The sequence below is a fragment of the Podarcis melisellensis genome (genome assembly GCF_964234715.1).
Source record: "Podarcis melisellensis genome assembly, chromosome: 14".
NCBI lineage: Eukaryota > Metazoa > Chordata > Lepidosauria > Squamata > Lacertidae > Podarcis > Podarcis melisellensis.
Window position 1 is genome coordinate 44,751,725 of NC_138546.1, and position 13,076 is coordinate 44,764,800.

General features: G+C 38.4%; 1 protein-coding gene across 2 annotated transcripts in view; it reads left to right on the top strand.

The window, feature by feature from the left end:
* NPTN (neuroplastin) overlaps positions 1 to 13,076 on the top strand; it is a 43,086-nt gene that overhangs the window by 5,407 nt on the left and 24,603 nt on the right. The window contains exon 2 of one of the 2 annotated variants that reach the window (XM_081887761.1): positions 5,009 to 5,356. The exons of the other annotated variant lie outside the window; for it this stretch is intronic. Within the exon in view, the coding sequence (XP_081743887.1) occupies positions 5,009 to 5,356 (348 nt within the window). The remainder of the gene's footprint in view (positions 1 to 5,008; positions 5,357 to 13,076) is intronic. 2 annotated transcript variants of the gene reach the window in all.

Consider the following 13,076-nt stretch of genomic DNA (forward strand, 5'->3'; position numbering starts at 1 on the left):
CAAAATACTATATTGGGGTACTGTGCATTCTATCAGCACTGTTTTAAGTTCTACTGTTCAAAATGAGATCAGAATATATCTTTGGTTTTGAAGGTGTACAGTCTTTTCTGTGGCATGAAAATGTTGTAAACAAATTGTGCATTGATTCTCAGCTATGGGTAGTGTGAACTGTGGCTTGCCATGGAATAAGCTACGGTGATAGGCTATCCAGAAAGCTGGGCAAAATGCTAATAAAGGCAACATGTGTATAAAATGATCACAACAGACTGGTGAAGAGTAAGAACTAAATTTGCAAAAAGTGAAGGCTCAGTGGAATATAACTGATCTATAAATATCTTTTAGGGAACAGCACAAATTAAGGCAGGGAATTACTTTGTCTCAGAAGTTGGTAGGGTTGGAAAGGAGCAGGATTGAAAGAAAAGCAAAATATGATTTAAGATGAACAAAGTTCAATTTTCTACTTCTCCAATACTGAAACCCGAAAGTTGGATCTCTTAAAAAAGAGAAGGAAAGGAGAGGGGAGCTGCTATGAAGGGTGTGACACAAAGGCCAAAATCAAATCAACTCTAAAGAAAAAATAAGGCAGCTTCTGTCTGCAGGAAAGGAGGGAAGGCGCCAAGAGTCACACAATACAGAAGACAGACCCATTACAATTGCTTATACTTTGATGGAGGAGTCTCACTTGTCATAAATACAAGATAATAGTACTGGAATACAAAGCCCTACATGGCTTGGGACCCAGGTGCTTAAAAGAGTACTTTCCCCAATACCAGCCAACTCAGACCTACACTGGGCTTCTTTGGGAGGAAGGAAGGCTATAAATGGAGACATAGCCATCATCATCATTTTTAATTCCTCAAAGGAAAAAGGCACAGGCTAAGGTGAGCTCTGCTGGGTCTGACCTAGAGTTCCATCCAGCTTTTCTTCTCCCTACCACCACACAGAGCACCTTCTACTTTTGCCAGGTTTAGTTTATCTCCAGGTAGGACTCAGAAAGACCCTTGCTTGAGACTCTGGAGAGACAGTATTGCCTGTCAGTGAAAACAATACTGAGTTTTGATAGGGACCTGTAGTCTGACTCGGTTTAAGGTAACTTCTTTTGTTCAGAACTAGTGCACGTCTCTCATTCTGTTTCTGGCCAAAGACCTACCGTATGTGTTGCATAGAGGGGGCATGTGTACTGCTGAGTTGGGGCTATTGCCTCTGGTGATTTGATTTGCAAGGGCCGGAATCTATGAAGTCTTTTTGAACTCTTCCTATGTCTTTAACAGCCGTCATGACTTAATTTTGTAAGTGTGTAGCACTAGGTTACAGCTTTGTTTTCAGATTTCAAAATGATGCTTCAGCTTGGCAGTGTTTCTACCACATTCAATGAGAGGATGTTCTTGCTGCCAAACGGCGAGCATTGCTTCCTGCCACGTGCTGGGCTTTCCTCAATCTCTATCCCGATGCTGACTGGGCTGCTTGTCACTTACGGTGCTGACATTAAAAACATTACTGAATTCTTTTGGAGAAGTTCAGTTTAGCCTTCTGTGCGTCACTAGAATTAAAATATGAAAAAATAATAAAAGTAGTCTATGTAGACGAGAATGAAAATGAACCCAGATTCCCCCAACCATTTAGAGGCATATTCGTTGTTATTTTTAATTATTTGAACGAATTGCCTTGAGTGTTAACAGCTTCCAACAACCTGTAAGTCCATATGACAAGTTTCTACTAGCCCTTTAGTCCACAGCACCCCATCCCACACAATTCAGAAGAGCCTTCTCCCTTATGCTCTGTAGAGGCTTTTACAGGTGGCTTCAGTAGGCAAGAGAAGATGGGAAACTTTCCTTCTGTGAACTTCCTTAAGTTAACTTTTAAGATCCAAGCTTATTGATGCTAGAATGTTGCTGCTTCATTTCTGTGTGCTGGCATAGAAATATCACTTTGGAGGCTGATATTTACTCTTCTCATTGGTCAGGCATGGCTTGACAGAGTCCTGGAGATTGTGGTATTAATGCATGCATATAAACTGTTTTTAAACAATACTCACTTCTGATTTAAGGAGTTGCACTTCAGCCATATAAGTTGCATAAGTATTTATGAAATGTATTAGAAGTAATTGAACTGGTGCCTAAATCATATGCAAAGGTTAGTACTTGAGCTGGAACCTAAGAGATGAAAAATACATTTGTGTTTATATTTAGGCTATGTATATTTTAGCAGCTTCTTCAGAACTGAATGGAAATGGCTCAGCATGATAGGAAAGCAGCACAGGCATGTATTATGTTTCTGCAGCATTAATGTTATCCAGAAAAGCTCTCAGTAAGATGATACCTTTTTGTCACATTATAAATTTATTAAGAAGACATAATGTGACCCAGTTCATGACCATCTAGGTAGAAATTGAGAACTGAACCACATTATGTTTTAATGTTGGGATTTATATTCGCATTGGAGGACCTTTCATCCTTTTGTTCTGCTTATAAATACAAATTTTAAACAAATTACTCAAACTTCTGCTGAATTTATTAAAACCCCAGCATAATGTTTAATTTTTAATAAGTCAGAATGCCAGCCATGGTTCTTGCATGAATGTGTATGTTTGGCAGGTGACTAAATTGTACAATATTACAGCGTTCCTTTCCATTAGAAAATAAACAAATCTAAACTTCTATCAAGAAAAGTACAGAGGTTGATGTCTTTAAAGTGATCCAGACTTACTTAACAAGGAGTTTTTGACATACTGCCTTGAGTTACCATGGAGTGCGCCTCTGGGGGTGAAGTCAAACCGCTATGTTAGCAGGGCCAAAGTGATCACCCCGAGTGGCAAGCTAGGGCGGTATGTACGGAGGTCCTGGGCTGCCCAGATGACCTCTCTCTCTCACTCTCACTGATGTAGTCCAGAGGAAAACAGAGTAATACATTTGGTGCCAGCTTGGCTACAGGAGTTGCAAAGAGTAGGTTTCCTAATATATGCCTATATTTTAAAGTCTGGAGACTGGGGAAAGCAATCTGAAATACCCAGTCCATAGGCTTGGTATTCTAACATCAGAGTAAGACTATGGGAAACTGAACATATAACTGTTGCTACATAATAGTGTGTGTCTGTGGTTTAGTTGGAAGGATAGCTGCTCGAATGTGAATGTCTCATTTTTGGTACTCTTCAAAGAGAACTAGGCAAGCTCTAAGTTTCAGAGCTGCTGGGAACAAGCAGATTCAAAGAGGGAGGAGATGGGTAGCATCTCAGTTCACAATATGCCTTCAGGCTGCTGGTTGGGTGTTGAGGCACAGGCTCATGGCACAAATAGGCATATGCTAATTTGTAAGTATAGATGCTATTATAGGCTGATTTTCAGGGAGAAATCCACCCTGTGAATAACATTTTTTCATGAGTTTAAAAAAGAGAAGTAAGAGGAAGGAGATAAATGGCCCTGTGCAAAAAACCTGAGTCCCTGGGGCCATCCACTGACAACACCCCTGCTTCTAGTGAATAAAAAATGTTGCAGAATTAGAGAGCTGCTCTTACTTGTTGATATGTGCTGGACAATAGGTTAGCCAGTGAGCTTCATGCATACAAATTGTTGTTACTTGTGGTGGTGTCATATCCAGTAAAAAAAATAAAATTGAATAGTATCTCACTGGTTCTCTAGTTTTGCATGTTTTCTGGTATTAGCTATTGTTTTGTAGAATGATAGCATGTCTTTAAAGACAACTTTATTATACTGCAGGAAATTGGCAACAAACAATGTTCAGGTTTTGCCAAGCCGAGGAACAAGACTAGCATGGATGTGCAGGAATATGGAAGCAGGTCACAGGGTGCCAGAGGGCAGGTAGATATTTGACCCAACCCAGCACATTCCTTTGAAAAAATGGCCATCTGACAAAACCAACTCTTAGAAGGGCTATGTAGTTCCTTCACAAACATATGTATAACAGTTCTCTTGAACTTACTTGACAATCCAGTTTATGGGGCTGTTTGAATAAAAGGAGTGTAACGTGATATATGGATTTTATTTTATGGATTTATTTTTGTCAAAACAACTTTACATCGTATATGTGAAGAATAATTAGGGCTTCAGGTTTTTCCCATGTGCGTAGCACTGAGTGGAGTTGACCCTGGTTGTAACTGTTAGTAGCTGGTTCTTTAGGACTTGATGACTGATACAGAGCTCTAATAAGTCTCTTTACATAGTTTGTGTGATCAGCAGTCTTCCCTAGAAATCTGTGTATGGAGAATACCTTTTAAATCTGTTCCACTTTTATCAAAATTGTTTAAAGGAAACTGAATATCATGAATAATGACCAATATTTTCAGAGAGCTTGTCTAATATATACAATTACATAGAGTTCATAAATTAAAAACATTGTAGCATGAGAACTTGTGTAATCTTTTTTAGATAGGTTCTGTGGAACAATAGCTTTTAAATAAATGTAATATTATATTCTTTGTACTGGTAGGATTGCAACTTAGAATATCTGGCTGTTGGCCATTGCAGGAAATTTAGGTCACTTTATATCTCTGAATTCCTGATACATCATGTTGAGGTCATAGCAGAGCATTTCTTATGATGGACAGCTTTTCCTAATACCTGCGTTTAAACCCAAAAGTTGTAATAAGAGAATGTATTTGTGTTCAACAAAAGCAATTGTTATTGAAGTATCATTTTATATGCCCCGCTAGCCATTTGTTAGGCATTTTAGAAAGTAAAGAGAAAATGTGTGCATTTTCCAGATGCAATATTTTATTCCAATCCAGTTTATTCTCATAGACAGTAAAATTGTTAAAACCTGATGCCTCATCTGCCGAGAGCTCAGCTTTTTGCAAGGTTGCAAACAAAATAAAAGCTTTCTGCAAGCTATAAGCTCTGTCTCTTTTCTTCTAAAAGTCATGTAATAGCCGCTATTGCAGATGAGCATGTCTTTCTTTGTTTTTCTTTTCTTTTCTGCAATTCATTTGCTTTATTCTTTATAAGATCTGTTTTCTGCTGGTCTGTCACTACATTTCTGCTGCCCCTCCCTCTAGCTGGGTTTGTCAAGTCGCCCATGTCAGAAACTAAACTCACGGGGGACGCCTTTGAGCTGTACTGTGACGTGGTTGGGAATCCCACTCCAGAGATCCAGTGGTGGTATGCTGAAGTCAACCGGGCTGAATCTTTCAAACAGCTATGGGATGGTGCTCGAAAGCGCCGTGTCACCATTAACACTGCCTACGGGGTGAATGGCGTGAGCGTGCTGAGAATTACTCGCCTTATCTTGGAAGACTCTGGGACTTATGAGTGCAGGGCGAGCAACGATCCCAGAAGGAATGACTTGAGGCAAAATCCTGCCATAACGTGGATACGAGCCCAGGCTACCATAAGCGTCCTTCAGAGTGAGTTCAGCACCCTACAGTGGTAGTACTGTAGTATCTAGAGGCAGTCAAGTGACCCTTACCCCTCCTGTGACCCTGGTATAACCCACCCATTGTCTTTGTCACATTTTTTGGTTTTGAACCCAAAACTATTCCTCTGGTTGTAGTGCTTTACTGTGTTTGCCACCTTCTTACTGTGTCTCCTCCTTCCTAGGATCAAAGGACTGGGGAGAATCTCTGGAACTGTCTTCTAGTTCCTCTGTGAAAACAAGCCCAGTATTGGATTGTTTGTTACCTCCCTTTTACTTTCTATATTAGGCTTCCTGCTATCCTAATGCTGGCTTCTTCATTGAGTGCCTTTCTACTTTGTGTTGTTCCCTGATCTAACCATTTCTAACCATTTTTTTTTCTTTTGTTGGGATCTCGTGGAATGCCTTTCTTTTTCACATGATTTTGAGTTCATAGACTTCTGTATAAATCCTTCCCATTTGAATTCTGTTATATGTGAAAGCCTGGATTTTCCCTTCAAGTCACAGCACTTTACTTTTATAAATAGCATATATGTATATGCCCAGACCTCTCAAAAGTTGGTCCTTTGATTACTGATGCGGATGCTTTTGCCCCAGGATATAAAAGTGAGTCATTACTTATCATGTAGAAGTGGTAGCCAAGAATCTCCCCTTTCTCATGCTTGTAGCATGCGTTAAGCATCTTTACATGGAAAGCTGAATGATAGTGGGCTTGGTCGTATTATATGCCATGTGAGCTGGGTCCTTAATGGCTCCACTGTACAAATGACAGGTAAATCAATTAGACAATGCTATAAAGTAAGCAGGAATAGAACTGACACATACACATTTCATTTGCAGTGTTAAGCTACCATTGAGCTGTCCATCTTGTAACAAATTATATATTTTGATAGAAATTTATGCTGAATTTTTACTCAGTCAGATTGTTTTAAAATATTATTTACCTCCCTCTAAGAATTGCTGCTGTGTCCCAAAGCATCACATCCTGGGCTTCCATTTTGGTTTTCTATTACAGCTTAGATGACACATACTCATGAGACTCTACACTTGGAGGGAGTGCCCACAATAACATAAAACACATTATGCTTCCATTTATTATTAAACTGTATTCTGATCTCACCCAGTGTTTTGGAAAGCAGTCTTACAAACCCGGTGTCCCCAAGCTGTGACATTTTGATCATTGGTTTAAGAGCATGCATCCTCTTCCTGGCAGTGGTAGATAAACCAGAAGTAGATGATCAAATTCTTGGTTCGATTGTATTTATTGATATTATTTATTTATAAGAATTTTAAGAGAATGTTAAAGCAGGAAGAATCAAGTGTCTTTCACTGCTGAATGGAATGATAACTTGTGATAAACACAACGTTTTGGCTATAGTAAAATGTTGATGGATAACTTGAAGAACAGAAAGTCCTCTCACAGTTGCAGGATTTAAAATGGGCATCTTCTTGTTCAACTTGGTTTCATTTAATGTATTTAGCCACCACTTCCTTTAAATTAATATTGGCAGTATTTCCTGATTCCCTTCCGTGAATGGCTCCTTCCCTCATTGGGAATGGGTGAGCTGTGGCAGAGAAAATAACATGCCCAAGCCAGCCTGTAAGTACAAGGATGAGCTGGGATTTACAGTGAAGAACTGTCAAATATGTATTGTGTACATTTTCAGCTATGAATATTTTCACGAGCCAATGTTAGAAAAAAGGCCATTCTATTTTCAGTCTTCTTCTGTAAAACAGGCAATTATTGTAGTGAAAATGTGAGAGAGCAGAGCCAGTTAGAGAATGGAATTTGGTCTCCGAAATAACCAAGATAAAATATTGGTAAGGTTATTATTATAACTTTTTCATATTATCTTTCCCATAGATCCCATTTCTCATTTGTCTTGTTCATCAGAAGAGTTATACCACTATTCTGCTATGTCTCCCACATCAGCTCATGCTAAGCTGACAACCAAATTAAAATTATAAAGGTCTACACGTACCAACCACAGTCTTCAGTTCAGACCTGCTTGCTGTCCAAGGTTCTTGGAAGGATACTCAGTTTGTTTCAGGGTCTGAGTCTGCTTTGTTCCCCAGCCTCCAGTTCACTATTGGGAAATTAGAAAATGGCTATAGCTTTTGAGAGAAGTGGGTGACGTTTTAGCCAATTCACTTGCCCCTCCATTCTGGATAAAGCTTTTCAAATGCAGGCAAATAGGTCCAAGGCCTTTTCGTATTAGGCAGTTGTGAAATTGGACCTTTTTCTAGCAAGAAATATTGTAACTTTATTTTGTGTAGGAGTTGGGTGACATTTGCAAGCAAGGTTGCCAGGGCATAAATCCTGCCAAATTTCAGAAGAGCAGTTTTTTGGTGTGTAAAAAAGAAGGAATTCTTCAATTTCCCCTAGTGTTTTATGGAAAGTTGGTCTAAAAATTGCAGACACAAAAGGTGCTCCTGGGTCAAAACAAAGAAACAAACAAAACATTCAAATTGCAGTTGAATCATTTCAGGGACTTTTGTGCTAGGCAGCTTTCAAAAATTGATTTTGAGGAGGAAGAGTCTAAAAGGATGAGCTATCCAGGTAAAGTCATTCACTTTCATTACAAGCTAAACTTGTTGGTTACAAAGGAAACTGAAAACTTCTAACTCTTCCCTGACATTAACCCCCTTAACCCCCTTACATTCTGATGGCTTGGGGAAAATTATTGTTTTGTTTGTTATTATGTTACGTATTTTTGTGTTTTTGTACTGTGAGCTGCCCTGTGATCCTCAGATTAAGGGTGGTATATAAATTTAATAAATAATAGGTTTTGCTTTTGCAATGCTGCTCCCCCCCCCCCAAACGTTCTCACATTTTCCTTATATATGATAAACCTGGAGACATACTTTTGCTTTCAGTAGATCCTCACCTGCAGCAAAAGTAGATGTCTGGATTGCTGAGGCACCATGAAGCTTGTCAGAATTCATTTTTCTGACTTGAATGCTCTAGCACCAATCCCGCTTCACCTCAGACAAACCTCAACTCCATTCACGGTACCCCAGCTTATGATTCATCAAAATCTAATGACTCCTGAACAAGCTCCTCCAGTTTATCTTAGAGAACATACAGGGTTTGTGATGCAACATTTTTGCTGCCGTTTCTTCCACCTGAAAATTTTGAGCCTTTGTTTTTCTTAATTTATAGTCCTTAGCACAACCTATTTGCAAACTTCATTCCATAATGTCGGTAAAAGTATAGCTTCAAGTTTCCTATCTTAACACAAAAATAGAACAGTTCTAGAAAAATAGTCACACAAAAAATAAAAAATTTGTAGAAATAATTACTTCATTTAATATTGCAATTTGTCTGGAAAGAGCATATGAGTGAGTAATGTAACATCTGGGTTTGTGTGTACATATCTGTTGCATAGACATGTATTGGGGGGGGGATGTGTATGTGTTTCGAGAACAAAGTAGCTGGGAATGTGGATGGGAGGAAGTGAAGTATGCCAAAGAATCTCAAAGGGTAAAAGAAGAATCTGGCATGGCAGAAGGTGTCATGCTTGTGTGAAATTTGTATGTTGATGACTGTGCAGTTATGGCTTTCTTCTTTTCTAGGCACTTCTTCCTTTAGCTCACCAGCATTTCTTTCATTTCTTCTCAACATACCATTGGAAAATAACTAGCCTTAGTAGCTGTGGTCCCTCTGCCTGAGGAATAGAGTCTTGGGTAGTCCAGGCCAGAAATTACACTTCTATACAGTGCTGTCATGGTCTTTTACAGTAGTGTCTTGTCAGTAACATACAGTACCTGCTTCAAAGAAATGTACATTTTAGGGTCAACAGTGAGTAATACCACAGTAAAAGAAATGGTTGGAACTACAAGCCTAGCAAGGGAACAAATGTGGGTACAGAGTTCTATGGTTTAAGTGTAAGAAAATACTGTGTTAAATATAGGGTGGAAGGAAGAGGTGTTGGTCAAAGAAGTGCACGTCCATATAAGGTGAAGCAATAGGGTCACCATTAGTTACAAATAGGTTCTAGATAATGTGTAGTGGCTAACATAGGCAGGCAGGCAGCTTGGCTGACAAGGAACTGATAAAGCCAAAGCTTCAATTGCCATCCCCAGCATACCTACTTAACAGTGCTGCTTTGCCAAGACAGTGACGAGCAAGACAATATTGTAGTTCTCTGTAATAGAGTTGACGTAGGTAGAAGCCAGCCATTTTAGGCCCTACAAAGACAGTAAAACACACACAGAAGAGGACTATTTTGTTCAGAGTAGACTCACTGAAATTAATTAGCATGACTAAGTTAGATCCATTAATTATTGTACGTCTATGCTGAGTAAAACTTAGTCAAATATCACGCTCCATCTGTTTTGCCATTGTCCAGTTTCTCTGTTATGGATTACTTGGGTTTCTGAAATGCAGTTTTCAGTGTTGTGTATAACTTTCATATAAACTCAAAGCTTTAATACTGTACATCAGGAATATATGCTTTGTGTTCATTTGTAACTTTGAGACTTATGCTTTATAGAGCATTTGAAGGGTGTCCCAGTTATGTAAAACTGACAGTGATGTGGAAGCATGTAAAGCTATGTAAGGTAACAGCTCTTGCAGTAAAAAAAATACATTAAAAGAAAGCAGCCAGCATATTGCGTTGGATTACAGAATCTTCCTACATGAAATGGAAAATTGCTCTATGTGTCAACATACAAGTCATGAGTAAAGCTAATAATGTAGATGGTAAACAATTTGATTGGGATATTTTGACTTACAGTACTGGCTTCATGTTTTGAGCTCAGATTTATAAATATGCTTCTTTCCAATTATGGTAATTAGAATCTTCCAAAATACAGATAACAACCTTGTGACAAAACAATGCTAAAAAATCCTTCTGCAGTTTAAGCTGGATAATTCCAAGAGACAAACTAGTAACTATGCCATTTGATATCTCTCAAAGTCTTGTGCATCTTTACTCTGCCCCCTTCCTTCTGCTTTGGTTTCCACGTTTTCCTGCTTAACAGTCACTCGAACATTGTTCATACATTTACAACTTTTCCTAATAGAGATCTGGGTGTGTCCTTTTCAAGTATTGATAGTGCATCATTTTTTACATGCAGTAATAACTGGCTCACCAAGTATCTTTGATCTAGAACTGCTATTCATTTTATTTTTTTTCTTATTGCTTCAACTGTATGAGTGAGTTTGGTTGATCACAGTTTGTGGGTAGCAAGAATGTGTAACCTTTTAACATCAAGGTAACAGCACCTGAAGAATGGAGCTGGGAGGACATTTAGTTGCTGATGTTCTGCTCTCATCTTCAGTTGAGTTTTAGATTTCTGGTGTTCAGGTTGCAGTAGGAAAAGCATAACAAATAACTTGCAATTTGGGAGAATGCAATACAGCTCTGTCTCTTGGACTTAGAGGAATCCTGGGAAATACCTGCTGATTGCTCTGAATGCTGCCCTTTGACAATCACATGTTGCCAAATGAAAGGAAAAGGAAAATATTTCCTAATAAACGTATGTCTCCTAAATATCAGTCTTAAAATAAATTATGAACTATAAACCAGATTAAAACACACTTTCACCTTTTATAGAGTTCTTGTTCTCCTCTTTAATGAAGTCTGCATAATAACACCTGTCATAGCACCAAGGGAGGGGCTTCAAGAGGATCCTGCACTAGAAACCCTGTTTGGGCCACAGTTGTACCTAAATCAGTTCCTACATGCGATCCTAAATTGGGATAGAAATTCCACCACCACCTTCCATTCCCTGAAAATAATTTCTGAGGCATCCCCCCTACCATCTCCTTTAACTCCCCCGAATTGTGCCCTTACCTTTTGTGCTTCTCAGTCTCCCTCCTCACTGCTCTTCTATAAAGCTGCTTGTACTTTCTCCCCACGCAACAGTTAACCAGAAGTAAATGATTATCCATATGGGCAATGTCATTCTAGGTCTCCCAGTCTCTCACAGCTTTTTTTAAAGTCCACATTATAAAATAATGTGGATTTGTGTATTACATGAAATGAGAGACTGGTATGAAAAGAGGTGTTTCAAAAATAGACGTGCTACTTGCTTTTAAAAGTGTTTTGCCATGTTATAACCCTGTGACCCTTATACATGAGTAGCTGTAGCTGCAGGACAGAGTTGAAGGGCCAATACATTTTAATGCTGAACAGGATATAGAAAATACAAAAACTTTATTTTTAAAAATCTAACTTACTCTGACATTTACTATTTTTCTTAAGGGAAAGGCAGGCAGGCAACTGGGTAGGAAAATAAATGAAACATTTAAAACAGTGCAATTTCTCACTGTAGACTGGCAAAAATGACAGATTTTGTTAATGGAGGCATAAAATGCAAACAACTATTGAAATAATTTTTCTTCCTTTCAGTTAATACGTTGCTTTCAGAATGTTTATGCAGATGGACCTTTTAAATCTTCTCTGATGTGATGCCATACCATATTAAAGCTGGAAACAAGTTTTGTAGAACCTTTCAGAATAAACATTCATTGCTGCCTATTAGCACTTCATAGTAATAAAAGTAAAAACAGTGCTATTTTTCTAGGAAAAAGAGGTTCCTGAACTCACCCTGTTCTCTTATAATGCCAATGGCGCCCACCTGAGAGGTGCAGAACAGAATTCTGTTGAGTTCCGACTGAAGAAAAAAACCTGAATAAAAACATTGGGAGACCTGATTATGGATCTCCTATGCCTTGTATAAATTAGCCCCAGAGCCCTGAAGGGCTTAAAAATCCAACAATAAAAAAATCTACACACTGCTTAACTGCCATGGCTAGATTTATTCTGGAAATGTCTCAAAAGAATGTCTGTTTTAAACTTAAAAGTATAACGAAGAGGGATCAGAAGAACTCCCATTCTTTTTTCCTTTGAATGTTGAAATGAAAACTGTTATTGGGAACTGAACTTGATGCACTTCAGTTCTATGGTATATAAAACTTAGAGTCCCCATAAACCAAGGCTGTGTTTGTAAGGACACTTCACTATATATAAATTGTTGTTCACATATCCTCTGTTGTAATTTCATGTTGAATATGTGATGCATTAGTATGCAAGCACCAGTTTTAGTTGCACACTATAAAATACAGTGTGGATGAACCCATAATTGCAAATTTAAAAAGGTCAAGGAACAATGTTGGAGGGATCCAAAGTGATATCACAATATTTGAGGTTAAGGTACTGGAGCAAATGGATTTGTTCCATGCCTGTTTGGTTGAACTAGTTGCTGCTTGTTCCAGAGTAACCTCTTTAGTCCTAGATACTGTGTGGGGTTGTTTGCATGTGCATATGCATGCAAACATAATTTTCTTCTATTTCTATCATAACCTGCCATGTAATTTAAAAACAAAACACCAGTGTGTGGCTGTGATTTAAAGTGGTGCATTGATCTCTCTTAGATTGTATTATGATACCATAATACAATCTTGGTATTTTTAAGTTATGTAAGTATTATATGCAATCTAAGTGTCTGATAATGACATGATTTTCTTCGTTAGCTTCTTGGAAGTTTGGCATTGGCAACTCAGTTTGGAAAACTCTATACAGGGATTTAGCAGAGACACAGCTTATTGTGCTTTACTGATATCTTTAATAGGATATTTGCCTGTTTCAGCAACAGCATTTTATCTATAATGGTGTATATGAGAGCATCCAAAATATCAGCAGTATCCAACTATTGCGTCCCATCAGCACAATGATTTATGCTTGTACAACTCAACTTTCAAA